The sequence below is a fragment of the Sphaerodactylus townsendi genome, linkage group LG03 (genome assembly GCF_021028975.2).
Source record: "Sphaerodactylus townsendi isolate TG3544 linkage group LG03, MPM_Stown_v2.3, whole genome shotgun sequence".
Classification (NCBI taxonomy): Eukaryota; Metazoa; Chordata; class Lepidosauria; order Squamata; family Sphaerodactylidae; genus Sphaerodactylus; species Sphaerodactylus townsendi.
Window position 1 is genome coordinate 134,663,932 of NC_059427.1, and position 16,461 is coordinate 134,680,392.

The window sequence follows — 16,461 nt, forward strand, 5'->3', positions numbered from 1 at the left end:
ATCAACATGTTTTATCTTTTAATATCACACATATATACAAAAGAAAAGAAAAAATCAGGCTACTTCTTTGGTATGAAGAGAGGGCTAAAACATTTTACGTGGATTTCCAGATTGCAGGGGGCACCAGAGATGTGGAAGGGACAACTGTAATTATATCCTGTGATATTCTTTGGGTCCAACCAGAATCCATTACTTTGGAACTTCATTTAATACAACTACCAGTGTAATTTTTTTTATGGAACTCAACTTGCAAATGTCCCACTCTGCAGGGCTGACCTTGATTTAGACCTGGTGGGATGGAGACTTTGACCCTTGGTCTCTGACTGGCAGGTTAGTAAGGGGACTGGTGGTGGCTTGATACTCTGAGGAGTGAGGAGTCACTCTTAAGCATTTTGATGTTTTACTCTTGTCCAACCGGTCACCCTCAATTAGACTTTTTGACATTCGCTGCCTAGTGGTGTCAGTCAAACTGCATTCAGGCAATGTGTACAGCTGCATAGTATGAAGATTCATGAGCAAGGGAAGGATGCATAGGCAGGTGTGGGGTGGAAAGGGAGGTCTGGTGCCTGATACTAGGCAGAAGAGAAGCCCCAGACACTCTTTGCCCAGCCCTGGCCTGAACCAGCCACTTTCAGAGAACAGACCAATATATATTTGTGTAAAAACTTTGTTTCCTCCTCCCTGCCAGTTCATTATGATGGGATGGAAGATTCCACCCTGGCTGGTAGAGTGATCAGAGGAGTCGGGCCACTGCATTTCTTGCATAGTTGTAGACATGTTGTAGAATTCCTTAACTCCCTAATAATTTTCAAGCTCCAATTATATTTTCCAAAAGTGAAAGATTACTGAAGAAGGGATAGTAATCTCTCACTCCCGAGGTTACTGAGGGTTTGTAGCATCCTGCTTATTTCTCATTCACTTATACCCTGTTTCCCCTAAAATAAGACCTACCCCGAAAATAAGCCCTAGCATGATTTTGGGGGGATTTTTGGAGGATGCTTGAAATATAAGCCCTACTCCAAAAATAAGCCCTAGTTACAGATTCCCCAGTACAGCTGAGCTGGTTACATGGGGGTTGCAAAAGCATGGAAAAAAATAAGACATACCCTGAAAATAAGCCCTAACCCATCTTTTGGAGCAAAAATTAATATAAGACCCTGTCTTATTTTTGGGGAAACACAGTATATAACAGAAAACACACTCAGTAAGAATGTAGTACAGCTTTTGTTGACTGGTGTACCACTGCATCCCCCCCCCCCCCCCCCCCCGCCCCCCACACACAAAAGCCTGGGTTCCAGAGAGACTTTCCACTGATGGAGAGATTTCTGTCTGCAAACCTCAAGTCCCCGTGCCCCCACCCCATCTAGCTGCAGCCCCCAATGTCTCCTGCTATTCCTTGTGAACACAGAAATCCCAGAAACAGCATGGGATTTCAGCAAGAGAGTAGAAGTGACAAAGTTGTTCTTGCTGGAATTATTTCATTATTTCATCAGTGGAAAGTTCCACGATATCCAACTCAGCATATTAATAAATTCCATGGATTAGATCATTCACACATTATGCATGCAACATACACACTGTGGCAGCATTTCAGAAAAAAACTACTGCTATTATTTTTTACTAAGCATATTAGTTTATTATAACTTGATGCAATTTATATTATTGATGCTTTAGTTTAAACAGCCTACAGCTTAATACTGGTAGGTTTGTAATAAACAGAGGTCAACAAGATACAATTGATGTTTATAATTTGCCTAAACTGTAGTTTTGAAAGTGTTTATTTGTAGAAGCAGTTAACCAAGATGCTATCTCTTATGGTATTTCGAAGATGTTATTTTAAACTGGGAGACCCCAGCTCCCATCTTTCAAGCCACCTTGCCAGGAAGAAATATGCCCTTATTGTGTGCCAATGTAGGAGGCCTAACAAGTGAATTACATCCTCCAAATGTAGAATTGCAGTCCATAGATTTTGTTGGGTGTCACAAAGTTCCAAACTTCAAGGATAATGCATTGTCGAAGGCTTTCAAGGATAATTTCTAGACTCTATGTCCCCATCCTGCAGTCTGATATAAACCTCCTCATTACTTCCTGTGATAACAGTATTACAAGTTAGCTAGTTTACTGTTTGATGATGTCCACATGGCCTTCGTGGTATAGTGGTTAAGAGCAGGTGGATTCTAATCTGGAGAACCGGGTGAGATTCCCCAATCCTCCACCTGAGTGGCAGAGGCTTACCTGGTGAACCAGATGTGTTTCCGCACTCCTGTATTCCTTGAACCAGATGTGTTTCCGCACTCCTGTATTCCTGCTGGGTGACCTTGGGCTAGTCACAGTTCTTCAGAACTCTCTCACCCCCACCTACCTCACAAAATGTGGGGAGAGGAAGGGGAAGGAGCTTGTAAGCCACCTTGAGTCTCCTTACAGGAGAGAAAGGTGGGATATAAATCCAAACTACTACTACTGCTGCTACTACTACTACTACTACTCTTCTTCACTAAGCGGTTGTTATTCTTTTGGGTGACAATGTTGCCTTCAGATTTTCTGGGGAGCTTATTACCATATTAAAAAATCTCTTCTGTAGTGCTAAATGCCCACCTTTTTTAGACCATGAGACCTGTGTAATGACATGTAAAGGGATGGATCAAAGTGATGTAATCAGTGATGTATTGGTAATGCATTAATGTATAATGAAGAGGCTGAAATGTATTCATTGTTTTTGCTAACCTCTCACCCTTGGAGTCTCTAATTGGGTCTGGGGTTTCTGAGGACCTGATCCTGAGTTACAATTTGTGACATCAAAGGACATCATATATGTAAAAGGACATCATATATGTAAAAAATACGGCAAGTTACAAACCATTTATCAACTTGGATTTCAGTTGAATCAGGCGCTAATTGATTAGGCCAACTGAAATTCGAATACTGTTTTAACTTCATGATGTATTTGTCTGTAAGATCTCTCCCAATTTTGAAATTGATTTAACCATTTGGCTGCTTATTACTCAACCAGTCTTCCCCTCCCTGCCCCACCCACCCATATTGCAACATCACATTGGTTCCAGGACACCTGAAGTACAGAAGTATATCCTCTGACTAAAATTATCTGATTTTTCCTTCCTATTTTCATCTTAGCTCAACTTTGGATCCTTGTCTGTAAAGCATTTTACAGATCATTTTTACAGAAAGCATTTTTAGAGATCATTCAACCCAGTGGCAAGCCGTTATGTAGGGTTACAGAAGAGAGGGCCAATGAGCTGTAAAACCAGCACTTAATTACCCAATAGCCAAATTGAGCACATGCTTAGGGCACCAGCAAAGCAGGAGCACCTGAGAGAAAGGAAGATTTTTTTTAAAAAAGAATTTGATATTTAATATTTCAAAAAAGCTTTAAAGTAGTCATCATGGGGAAAAACAGAAGTTTTTTTATTTCCTTATACTCCACGGCAGAGGCATAGCTCCAAGGGGTCACGGGGTGCACGATGCACTGGGCGCGCGCTCCTGTGGGGGTGTGGCAAGGGTGCTCTGGGGCGGGGTCGTTTCAGGGCAGGGCGGGGTGGAGGACGCACCGGTGCACCAGGCACTTTCCCCCTTGCTACGCCTGTGCTCCACTGCACATTCTTCGGACATTTTTAAATTCTCTTATTTATCCCCATGTAAAGCAGGTGGCATCTACGAATACAGATTGAAATAATGCAAGGAAATCAAACTGTCATGTGTTGCATTAAATTTATGTTTTATTGTTGACATATTTTTATTTTATCATTATTTCATTGGTTTTATACACCACCCTTCTCCTCATGCTCAGGATGGCTTCCTTATTACTGACATATTCTTCTAAGTCATATGCACTTTATAAGGTGTTTCTTTCTTTCATTCTTATATGGTAACAGAGCTGCTAATTGTTGTCTGGTGGCAGTACCCACTCTTCTCTTCCACTCCTTCCCCATTTACATTTGCTTAGATGAATATTCAAACTCCATATGTGAGGTAATAACAGCATTTCAACTGAGTCTATCCATCAGCCTTCCAATTATGAAAAGCAATAAAGCTTGCCACACGCATATGGTTAAGATCAAATCACATTTTTTAAGATTAGATCATTAATTAACCCACGAGCCTTGGGTTAAAAAAATTCTCCTGCTGAAAGCATAATACTATGGTGCCCGGGTCAAATCTATCCCAACAATAACAAAATACTGTGCATTCTAAATCAAGTCCTATACCCCGGAGCACAAAATGTCTACAAATGAACAGTTAATGGATTCATAATAACTTTTGACACTTCTTATAATTATCCTCATTGATTGCTACCTAATGAGGCATATTAGGCACTGAGGTAGCAAATGGGTAGCAATTTATATTTTAAGCACCCTACTGAATGAAAACATAGGACTTTACAATAGTCATGAGCCAGAGATTTAGGGATAATGGTCAAGCCAATCAGAAGAGCAATGGGTTTTCCACAAACCCTTTTTGCGTATCTTCCAGTCTGCAAGAAAAATTATAAAACACATAAACCCCATTCTATAAGTACATGTCCCCTAGTGGTTCCTTTTGCATTTTCTAAGTGCACTGTCTGGGAAATGTCTAGGTACTTTATTGGAGATTATGTGGAGAAAGTGGTATGTTGAGAAGTGGATACAAAAATAAAGTCTAAAGGTCTAATACAGGAAGATAGACCATAGTTAGGGCAGCACTAAATATTCACTGGTTTCAGTTTTCCCAATGGGACTATCAATTTCTGTTGTGTGGAAATTTTTCTCAAAATCAGTTAGGTTGTACAAATATCACCTGTTCACTCCTGATCATTGCAGAGGGTGGTGTAGAGTGGAGGAGGTGATGTGGAGTCAAAAAGAGCCCCTGCTTACACAGTTCCTTGCAAAAGTCAATTCACTGTTATTATATTGACGATATATCATTATTGTAAAGGTTTCAATGGTGTTGATGGTAAGGGCAGCCGCCTAACCTTGAGTACATTCCACAGCCCGGGCGATGGGCCAGCTTCATCGGCGGAGACTTTATCTCTGCGCGGGAGATGAGGTCTCCGTTCCCATGGGAAGCAGGGAGGGGGATGGGATGAATGGAGTTATAACCTGTGCTTCTGGCGGGAAGTGTCATTCCTGCCACTGCGTGTACTTGAGCTTTCTAAGATGTCTGAATAAACGGTCTTTTTTTTCACCAAAGAGCCTTTTATTTCTGCTTCTATGGAATTCCTTACATTGTGGCAGGAATCCTTAATTCATCTATATCCCTAGTGCAGTGGACCTCTGGTGTCTCGGCATGGAGAGGTTGAATATTACTGCGGAAGGTGCGGTAGCCCCCAAAGAGGGCTCCGACCTTTCCCTTCTGGATCTGGAGGAACCGGCGGGAGAACGGGCCTCGCTGGTGACTCTTTCCCGTCCTCGTATCAGCACGAGTCTTCCTTTACTCCGTTGGAACGAGGGATGTGACGACGACCATGGGGACTTACATGAGTCGTTTGGGGCGCTGTCTATGGATCGAGCGCCTGTGGATCGGATCTCTACCCATTTTCGTATGGATTACAAACCTCAGATGCAACCTGTCATGGAGGAGACGGGCCTGACCACCTTTCATGCGGCAACCCAGGAGTCCATTGAACGATTCCTGGACTCGTATTTTGGTGATGCTCCCAAAGAACCACCGTGGCACAGCACTGGGGCCCGTCCCGGGGACACTGGGACTAAACCTGGGATTGGGAGGTGTCCGTAATCAGCCTTCCGATCGGACCCCTGATCCCGGGTCAGCGGCTGCACCCCAGGGAGCCACCGGTGGCTACGGTGTCTCCGATGTCTCGCTTCCAGACGACGAAGAGTCCGAAGAAAGCTCTGCACTCCCAGCCGGATCTGTTCCTCTCCCATCGGAAGAGAACTGGGATGAGGAAGTGGGCCGACTCAAGCGAGATGCCCAAGAAGCATGGACCTGCGTGAACGCCAGCTATGGGAGGAGGAACGGGCACAGTTGCAGCAAGAGCGCGAAAACCTGCAGAGGGACCGGGAACAGCAACGCAAAGAAGTCCAACTCGAAGTTGGACCGTGCATAAAGATGCGCTCCAACGACAATATGCGCAGAACCTGTCAGTCCATGATAAGGTCCTGGAACACTCCAGACTGGATTTACAGCGGCAACGCGAAAGCGTTCAGGCCTTGCGCACGCAAAGTGAGCTTACTGCAGCTATTAAACGGGACGAACTGGCTAAATTGGGACGAAAAGCAGCCCTGCATGCGCATCCAGGATGCATTGACCCGCAAGGAGAGAGAGCTGGCTGCGTTGGAGAGGGAACTGAGGAGGCAGCAGACCAGGAAGCCCCAAGTTGGAGTCTATGCTGTTACTGATACTGCCGGGCGCCAGAGGGGCAACGTGGCTGGGTCCTGCCACCCAAACGCCAGCTGCACCGGTATTGATACCGCCTTCGATTCCGCCCCTGTGCAACCGCTGCCCGCCTAACCTGCTCAACTCGTGCAACCGCCGCCCCTGCCGGGCGCCGAGAGCCGCGGAAAGGGGTTACTATAGGCCCCCGATACCTGCCCGCTTTGATGGGACCGCCTAAAGCTTCCCTACTTCATTTTGCAACTCAATGCCCACATGGAGAACTATGATGATTTATACCGGTCTGAGCGCGAAAAAATAATGGACATCGGCTCAGTCCTGGATGGGGCAGCAGCCGACTGGTTTGTGCCCTTTTTGGATTTGCAAGATGAAGACTCTCGCGCGGTGCCCGCATTCCTCCAAGCCTTCAGAGCGCGCTTCCAAGATCCGGGCGCCGAAAATGAGGCTATGCGCACCATCAAAACTATCCAGCAAGGCAACCGTCCGCTTGCAGAATTTGCCCGTGAATTTCGTCGCGGCGGCTGCTCGGACTCTCCTGAGTGGCCTGAACGCATGAAATGCATACTTCTCAGATGCTGTTGACGGCAAGCTGCGTGAAACGGTGTTTTAATTCGGGTTCCTCGCGACTGTTGCTGATTGATCCAGTTGGGATCCCAGGTGGCGCCCCCCGCTTGGAATACGCCAGCCGGAGGCCGCTTCAACCGAAACCTGCCACTGCGTCCACTAAGGCAAGCCCAGCCGCCCCCACCGAGACCACCTCTGAGCGCCGTCGCCGACTGGGATTGTGCCTTTACTCACGGAGGACCAGGTCATCTAGCCGCCAACTGTCCCAAGAAACAAAACCAACCGCTCCAGCCACGCCAGCACTCCATCTGCCAAGCCACCACGCAAGTCGGGCCGGCCTCCGACGGGCTCTTCTAAGGCGGTCATCGAAGCGCGACTCTAGAGGAGGGGAAGCAGCTGTTTGCCTTTCTTCAGCCCCCATGGATATGGGTCCAACTCCTGACGCGGTGAGTGAAGGCAGCGCTCCCATTACTGTCCAAGCGTTTCTGGCCAACCCCGCTAAACATACTCGCATTATAGCCTCGGCCCTTGTGGATTCTGGCTGCTCCCATTGCTTAATGCGGCCCCAGGTGGCAGAGGAGCTAGGTCTGGACCAAATTCTGGCTAAGCCTATACCATTCACCCAAATGGACGGCAGCCCTCTCGAACGAAGGACCGCCCAGTTCAAAACACAACCGGTTCTCCTCCGCTATACGGGGACCATTCGGAGAAAATTAGTTTTATTTTGGCGCCAGTGGCCAAACACTCCATAGTTTTGGGCATGCCATGGTTATTGTTACATGAACCAAAGTTCATTTGGAAAGAACGGATCTTAGAATTCACTGACCCTCCCTGCGGTGAACACATGAATTGGGAAAACTCAACTTCTCCTGACACACCCCTCCTCCCTGGCTTCATCAGCGATTGTTCCCGATTCTATTGGCATCCCACCGGGCGTACCAAGATCTAGCCAGAGTTTTTCAGAGCAAGAATTCGATCAGTTGCCACCCCATAGAGACACTGACTGCAAAATCGTTATACAGCCAGAGGCGAACTGCTCCAAAGGTAGAATCTACCGTGATGAGTCCCAATGAGGAGAAGGAACTTCGTGCCTTCTTGGACAAGAACCTCGCCGCGGGTTCATACAGAAGGGCTACCAAACACACACACGCTGCTCCCCGCTTTGTTTGTAAAAGAAAGATGGGTCTTTACGGCTTTGCACAGATTATCGAGGTCTCAATGCAGTCTCCTGTCCAATAAATATCCTTTGCCTTTGATCAAGGACCTTTTAGATGCACTGGGCAAAGGGCGCATCTTTACTAAATTAGACTTGAGAGAAGCTTACTACAGGGTCAGAATTGCTGAAGGCTATGAACACTTGACTACGGTTAACACAAAGTTTGGACAGTTTGAATACTTAATAATGCCATTCGGGTTAAGTGGGGCCCCCGGGGCTTTTATGGCCCTCATCAACGAAGTTCTCCATGATTTATTGTACAAGGGAGTTGTGGTATACTTAGATGATCGCTTTAATTTATTCACAAACCATAGAGGAACATGAAGCATTGGTTCAAGTATTGAAACGCTTTGCTCAACAACTCTCTCTTTGCCAAACTCTCCAAATGCTGTTTCCACCAGACCTCCATTGACTATTTGGTTACCGGATCTCGCCCGAGGGCTTAAAAATGGATCCTGCTAAAATTGATGCGGTCCTCCAATGGCCTGCCCCCCCCAACCGCAAAGAACTCCAATCTTTTCTGGGTTTTGCTAATTTCTATCGTGACTTTATCCCCCAATTCGCTGAGCTGACTCTCCCTCTCACAGACCTCTTACGCACTAAGGGTAAAGATCCACTGTCCGCCAAGCCCGGGGCCCCCCTTTCCTGGTCTGAAGAATGTCAAACAGCCTTTCAGCTCTTAAAGTCTGCTTTACCACCGAACCTATCCTAAAGCACCCTGACCCAGATCTCCCGTTTGTGGTTCACGTGGATGCCTCGGACAAAGCGCTTGGGGCAGCCCTGTTGCAGAAAAATAAAGATGGTAGGCTGGTTCCGTGTGCTTATTTATCAAAGAAATTCTCCTCGGGTGCTGAACTCAACTGGACTGTGGGGATAAAGAGACTGCAGCCATCAAAGTAGCACTTCCACTTGGCGCCACTGGCTGGAGGGGCTAAACACCCTTTCAGGTTTGGTCGGATCACAAAAACCTGGCCGCTTCTTTCCACCCCTCAAGATGTCCGCGAAAACAACTCCGTTGGGCCGATTTCTTTTCCCGCTTCTCTTTCACAGTCCATTTTTTCCCCAGGAAAACCAATAAACTGGCTGACGCGCTCTTCTACCCGAGGTGGAGCTGCCTTTACGAGACATTCCACGCACTGTTCTCTCCCTCCCAGTTAGGACTGGCTGTCACCCGATCTCAAACGCCCACTCCTCCTTCACCGCCCATTCCTAGTCTCGTCGTCTCCTTTCCTGCGGAACTCGAGGAGGCGGGGCTGCACGAGCCTCCAGCGGAGGAAAGTGACTCCAATTGCGCTTTGGAGAATGGAGTTTGGCGGAGGGGAGTGTTGGTACGTGCCTCTCCTCCGCAAGCAGGTTCTTGAAGCTCCGCCACGATGCCCGCTCGCTGGACATTTTGGCTTTCTGAAAACTCTGCATTTGGCCCGCCGGTCAGTTCTGAGGTGGCGCTGCAATGCGCAAGGACATTGAGGCGTATATTAAAGGCTGCTCTGTCTGTGCAGAAGCCAAAACCATTCCGGGAAAGCCCCATGGGCTGTTGAAACCTCTCCCGGTGGCCTCCCGCCCTTGGGAAGTCATCTCCATGGATTTTATTACAGATTTGCCCGAAAGTCATGGCAACACAGTCTTGTGGGTGGTGGTGGACTTATTTTCTAAACAAGCCCATTTTATTCCATGTGCCTCCATCCCTCCGCTTCCTAAGTTAGCACGGCTGTTCATTCAACATGTTTACCGTCTACACTCCGCTAAGGTGGTCTCCGACCAGCGGCCCCCAATTCATTTCTAAAGTTCTGGAAGGTGTTTTTGGGGTTGTTAGGGGCAGCCCCGGCAATCGCTTAGCCTACCACGCCTTCAAAGTGACGGTGAGTCGGAGAGAACGAACAGAACCCTAGAGCAGTATTTACGTTATTACACCAACCCCCACCACGACAATTGGTGCGAGCTCATTCCGCTTGCGGAGTACGCCTATCACCATGCGGTTCACAGCAGTACAAAGAAACCCCCCTTTGAAATTGTGTCTGGTCGCCGTTCCCGCCCTTGCCGCAACTACCCGCGACAGCTTTGGATCCTCCAGAGTTGCAACAATGGATTTTATCCCTAGTCGAGGGATGGAAATCGGTCCAGACCGCCTTACAACAGGCTAAGGACTCCCAAAAGCTGCAAGCGGATAAGCACCGCTCGGATTTTCCTCTGCGTGTGGGCGCTTGGGTGTATTTGTCTACCAAAAATCTCAGAGACGTGCATAAATGTTCCAAACTAGGCAAAAGATTCGTGGGACCTTTTCAAATTACTAAAGTGATTAATGATGTCACTGCCCGATTGGATTTGCCTAACTCTCTTAGTAACATTCATCCTGTCTTCCATTCCAGTTTACTCAAGGAGGCTCCCGCTTCCGATGCGTGGCACGACCCGCCGGAGAGACCCCCACCAACTATTATTGATGGCCACAAGCACTACAAAATTGACGCCATCCTGGACTCTCGCTTTAATCGCAAACGCTTGCAATATTTAGTCTCTTGGGTGGGATATTCCTCTGGGTATAATCAATGGGTTTATTCCGAAAATATTGACGCCCCCACCCTTATTTCTGCTTTCCACCGCGCCTTTCCGCATAAACCTGGGGGGGAGGGGTCTTCTTTAAGGGAGGCAGAGTGTAAAGGTTTCAATGGTGTTGATGGTAAGGGCAGCCGCCTAACCTTGAGTACATTCCACAGCCCGGGCGATGGGCCAGCTTCATCGGCGGAGACTTTATCTCTGCGCGGGAGATGAGGTCTCCGTTCCCATGGGAAGCAGGGAGGGGGATGGGATGAATGGAGTTATAACCTGTGCTTCTGGCGGGAAGTGTCATTCCTGCCACTGCGTGTACTTGAGCTTTCTAAGATGTCTGAATAAACGGTCTTTTTTTTCACCAAAGAGCCTTTTATTTCTGCTTCTATGGAATTCCTTACAATTATGAGAATTTAGGTAAACAGGAAGGACCCCACAACATGGAAGTATGTGGATGAGGGGCAAGGGGGAAGGTAAGAACAGCAGTGTGAGGAAGTGGAAAAGCCAAAATTGTCCCTCTGTTGGCAAGGGAAATGCCCTGATATAAGAAGCAGAAGGAGGGAATTGCATGGCCAACCAGAGTGGCACAGTTCACATGGGAAGCTGCCATGCAAAATCCCAAGGAATTTGTTACCTCCCCCCACTCCCAATACTCAGCTGCTCTCTGCATGCCTGATTTGGAAGTGTTGCATAGAACTAGCAGTAAGGAAAGCTTAATGCGGACATGCTTTTAGCCACTTATTCATAGGAATAAAGGCCAGATTACAAGTTACACCCACTTGACTGATTCAAATTGATCCACATAGCAGCTGTTATCATTTGGCAAATCAGCCATGTGCAATGACTGCCGTTTTCATTGTGTTAACAAAAATGTTCATGAAAGGTGTGCAGCAGTGAGGTGGCAATTCATATAATAAGCTACTGCAAATGAATAGTTCATCACATCTTCTTTAACCCATCTCAGCACAAGGAGGGAACATAGCTTAATGGTAAAGCACAGGTTTTGCATACAGACACTCATATATTTAGAGATCTAGACACTCATATATTTAGAGATCTAGATCCTGAAGAGCCACACCAATCAAAGCAGACTATAATGTGCTAGATGGAGCAGCAGTACAATATGAGTTTACCTTGATGTTACATCATATTATCATTTCTTAGAACTGGCAGATCTCATATATTTTATAAAACACCCCCTTTTCAAACCACTATTGCTCCAATGAGCCAAGCCAAACAGAAGTCCACACTTTGCAGCATCCTTTATGACTTAAATGTTGATCTTGCAATCCTGTCACATCTCTTAATGATAATCCTCTAACAGAGGGTAGTATTATGGTCCACCAGAAGAGCAATTTAATTCTATTACAGTATAGAGCCTCATCTCACAGCAAGCTCCATTTTTTAGATGCAATTTCAAAACCTCTTGAAAAGAACTGCTCCTCTCATTTTAGGAAAAGGTAATGGAAGCTTATAAGCTTAGATGTTGCAGTGATATTGCAAGAGCTCACAAAGATACAAAAGGAGACCCAACAACCTCTTTTAACTATCATTTGGGGGGGGGGGGAACTCCCACAAATAAGAAAGCATGGGTTTCTACTATTTCTAGGGAATTTTAGAAAATATGGTACGCTTGACACACTGCCCTTTTTCACACAGCGGAAATAAAAAATCAGTTTTGGTTTTTTGGGTTTACTTTGCGCAGATGACAAAAGTGTTGCCAGCCAAAACAGTTCTTTTTTTCCACCTGCTGCCCAAGGGAACTCTTGTCAGTTTCATAGCTGCACCCACCACGTTGTGTGTGGCTGCAAAGATTCTCCTATCTTCACCATTTGGCTTTCCATGGAGGTTCCCTCTGCTTACAGCTCATTCACACATGATTTCACTGTAAAAAGAAAATGAAGTTTATTTTGCCTGGTGATCCCATGCACCTATTGTTTTTCCTTTTTTTGTTCTGTTTTGAGTGGGATATCTGTGAAGCTACGACAACACAAAAATGTACAGACTGCAGATGCCTGTGTTGTGTAGTTGTAGCTTTGCAGACATTCCCCTCAAAACAAAAAAGAAGAATGACACATACACGGCATCACCAGGCAAAATAAACTTCATGTTCTTTTTACAGTGAAATCATGCGTGGATGAGCTGATAGCAGAGGAAACCTTCAACAAATGGTGGAGACAAGAGAATCTCTGCAACTGCATACAAAATGGCCAGCGCAACTGCAGCCAAAATGAAAGTAAGAGCTGGGGACAGGGAGAAATAAAGCTCTTGTTCACAAGGAAACCAGGAGATGTCTTCAACGCGCCTTCAAGAAAAATTATCACTAGTTTTAGCAATTTTTGAAACACCCAGGTTGAGAGAAATAAAATGTTCTGAAGAGGTTTGGGAGAGAGCGCTGTGCAAACCTCTTCCCCAAAATGCTTTTCATAACGTCCTCAAAATGTTATATTTCTGCTATGCGGAAAAGGTAACTCTCTTGTTCTGCTTTATAAAAAGTAGACAAGGCTAATACATGCCTGTGGCAAAAAAAACCAGCAAAAGGCTTATTTGACTCAATTTAAAAATCATGCAAGTAACATGTAGACTATTAACTGATCTCTGCTGTAATCATTTTTTTTCTGAGGAATTTGCAGGAGTATAAATCAAAACAGAATATAAACTATTAGTCTTTTTTTAAAAAAAGATGAATCGCAAGCTTCGGGTAAAACAGTTCCAAACCTTCTGGAAACCTTCTTTGAGTAGGAAAAGTACAAACACCGGAATGGATGACAAATACTTCAACACAGAATAAATTCACACTCCCTCAAATCTCTCCTTTTCTCACTTATAATCCTGCCACCTCCTCTTGTGTTGATACTTAGCTGAGAAGCAAATATATATACATACACTGTGCTGTTTCCAAATATGTAGAGTTTAAATGCAGCACAGAGACCTGAAATGGCCAGCTGTACATGTCACCGGCAATTCAGCTAATTCTGATTATGAGGATAAAATAGGATAAGCCAGAATGCCCCCCTCCCTTCCAGGCAGAACATTCATGGGAGAAAAGCAGGGCTAACACCTTCACTATTAAAAATATTTTCACATGCCTGAACTCTAGTAAAATGCCCTTTATATGAACACTTGGAGGGGAAAGGGAAGAGCTATTTCTAAACCCGGTTATCCATCTTTATAACATCTGAAAGATGTAAATAATTGTAAAAACACATACTAGATTATACAGGCAGGTAGCAGGGCTTGTGCCATCCTTTGAAAAAGACCTTGCAAACATGTCCTGAAGCATGCATACCTAAACAAACAAATACTTAAGAACATTTAATATGGATTAGTCATTCCCTTGAAGGAAGGTGAGGGGTGGATTTTCCTCATCCTTTGTATGCATGCAACTAGGTCAAGTAAGGGTTCCAACCCATGTCAATCAATTATTGGTAATCATTCTAGATTAACAACCTTTGTGGGCAAGCATCAGATCTTGCATATCTGTGGTCAGGATACGCAACAATGATCTAGGAAGGAGGAGAGAAATTAACCATCTTTGAATGAGACTGACAGTACAATCCTACGCAGAATTACTCTACTCTAAGAGCACCCCTAACAAAAAATCCAAAAGAAAACTTCCAGACAGAAAAAAGAAACACAATAGTAAGATGTAACATTTGAATTAAAACAACATATTCATAATGCTTGTAACCTCCACCCTGACTCAGTTTCATTCCAAGCAGCTTCTACTACTGCCATGTGAACAAGGCTACGTAACAGGTTGCTTTCCTTTGGAGACTCTAAAAATCAAGGGCATTGTCTCTAATTGTGCTAGAATAAAACAGCAGGGAAAGAGAATCAACCATATTCCTTAGACTAGAAACTGAAAAAGGTAACCTATTGTGATAATATTTCTATTACTGGCATATGTAATATTTACATGTCATTCTTGTCAGATAACAGATATCTTACAGATGCATTCAGGGTTCCTCCAGCTGGTGCTCCTGGTGATCTGCTTAGCAGGAAAAAATATTAAAAAAATAATAGCAAGTTACCTTTTTTAGGAATGCCATTCTTGGCCTGTGACGCTGGCCTTGATCTATGCGTCTGATGGTCATTGTGCTCTATGTGTTCAAGACAAAAGCTACAAAGGAAGATGTAATTTTTTAAAAAATAGGTTTAACCAATGTTTGAGAAGAAGGTGGAGGTGGTTGCTTCTGCTGCTGCTGTGACTGATTTCAAGCAAAATGCATTAGTGGAACTCCCCAGACTGGAAAATAAAGGCAGCAGTGGAATCAGACACAGCTTTGCCATGACCAATCAGCAAGGAGAACAGGGGTCTTATTTACATAGTGCCAGAGCTTTTCCAGCTGCTAGCATTAGAGGGAGCGCCGTTCATTTGTTGAAGGCTGAGAGGCTCAGAAAAGAGAAGAGCGTATCTCAAGAAAATCCCTTGCCATTTGGAACCTTCCAAGGATTAGACATTGTTAGAAAGGTAATTCTCATATATAACACTACGGGCGAGCAAAAACACTCTTAAACAGAATTCCCTTTAATTTCTTCCCATTCATAGTCATTGCATTTGTCTGGAGACAGCAAGCAAACACACTTAGTAATATCTGGAGACATCATGTTTATTTAAAATCACATCTAATCCATTATATAGATTTGGGGCAGGTAATAATAAAAACCAGCCGATCAAAAGCAGTAAAACCTATATTTAAAACTGTGCACTCTCTACATCTTGCTTAAAGATGCTCAGGCATGTTTTCAGAGAGAAGGAAATCTTGTTTTTGGAAACCAGGCTAAGAACTCCTCAGCCTTGCTAAATACAAGCTGCTTTAACCAGACTTAGTTCCAGCTGACACTGTATGCAGTGGACACCCTGGGCTTTAACCAGTATCACAATGAACACAGAAAGGGTAATGGTCTTCAAATGTGGTCAGCATGAGCCAGAGGGCTACTGCAGTGCTCCCTACATTTAACTATGACTTTTCCCTGAGTGTTTGGAAATACACATCTCCCTTTCAACAAACAGTACCATTCTCCAATATGGGTGAGTCTCAAGAGTCCACCCAGCTCTGATTTATGCAGCATCCACTCTTCCTCCTTTCCTGTCCCACACCTGTCTCCTCCCATCCGATTCCAAGCCATTTGCTAAATCTTTCACCCACCTTAACAGAGAATGGAGTATGACTTGCTGAAGGCCTGATAGTACATCTGTAGCAGAAATTCATTAAACATCATCTGTCTAGGACTAACAACATGCCCAGTTAGACAACCAGTAACCAGTGGCTACTGACAATTGTCTCCAGGAGAACAGCTTTCCTACCTGTGTGTGTGTGTATTTGTGTGTAAACCAAGACAGAGCACTCAAAGGAATGCCATTCCAGTAACTGGAATCAGCCAACTCTACAGCTCTTTGGGGAGAAAGTGTGCATTTAGAACTTTCTTCCCCAACAGGTCAAGTCCCACTATGTACACAGAACTGCATGATGGGAAAATGTTTTTGCAAAGAGGGGACACATCAGCAGTGATAGTTCAAACACTCCAGTGAAGACTAACCATGCAATGGAAGGGGGAAGTCAAGATGAGTGAATAGGTTCAAATCTACACAGGCAAAATATATTGTGTCCTGTAAAGGTGCCTGAAGTAAGTGAGGAAAGGCAGTCAAGGAAGTAAGTGAGGAAAGGCAGTCAGGGCTCGTTTCAAGCTCTCTCCCCCAAGGCCACACACCTGCACTCTAACCACATAGCCACAGAAGCATGCAGGTCACAAAGGACAAAATGGAGCTGGCTCAGAACATTCTC

At 45.1% G+C, this 16,461-nt stretch overlaps 1 protein-coding gene across 1 annotated transcript in view; it reads right to left on the reverse strand.

Moving 5' to 3' along the window:
• RGS9 (regulator of G protein signaling 9) overlaps positions 1-14,916 on the reverse strand; it is an 84,508-nt gene extending 69,592 nt beyond the window's left edge. The window contains exon 1 of the mRNA XM_048487429.1: positions 14,707-14,916. Within this exon, the coding sequence (XP_048343386.1) occupies positions 14,707-14,769 (63 nt within the window). The 5' untranslated portion in view covers positions 14,770-14,916. The remainder of the gene's footprint in view (positions 1-14,706) is intronic.
• Between the last annotated feature and the right edge of the window lie 1,545 nt (positions 14,917-16,461).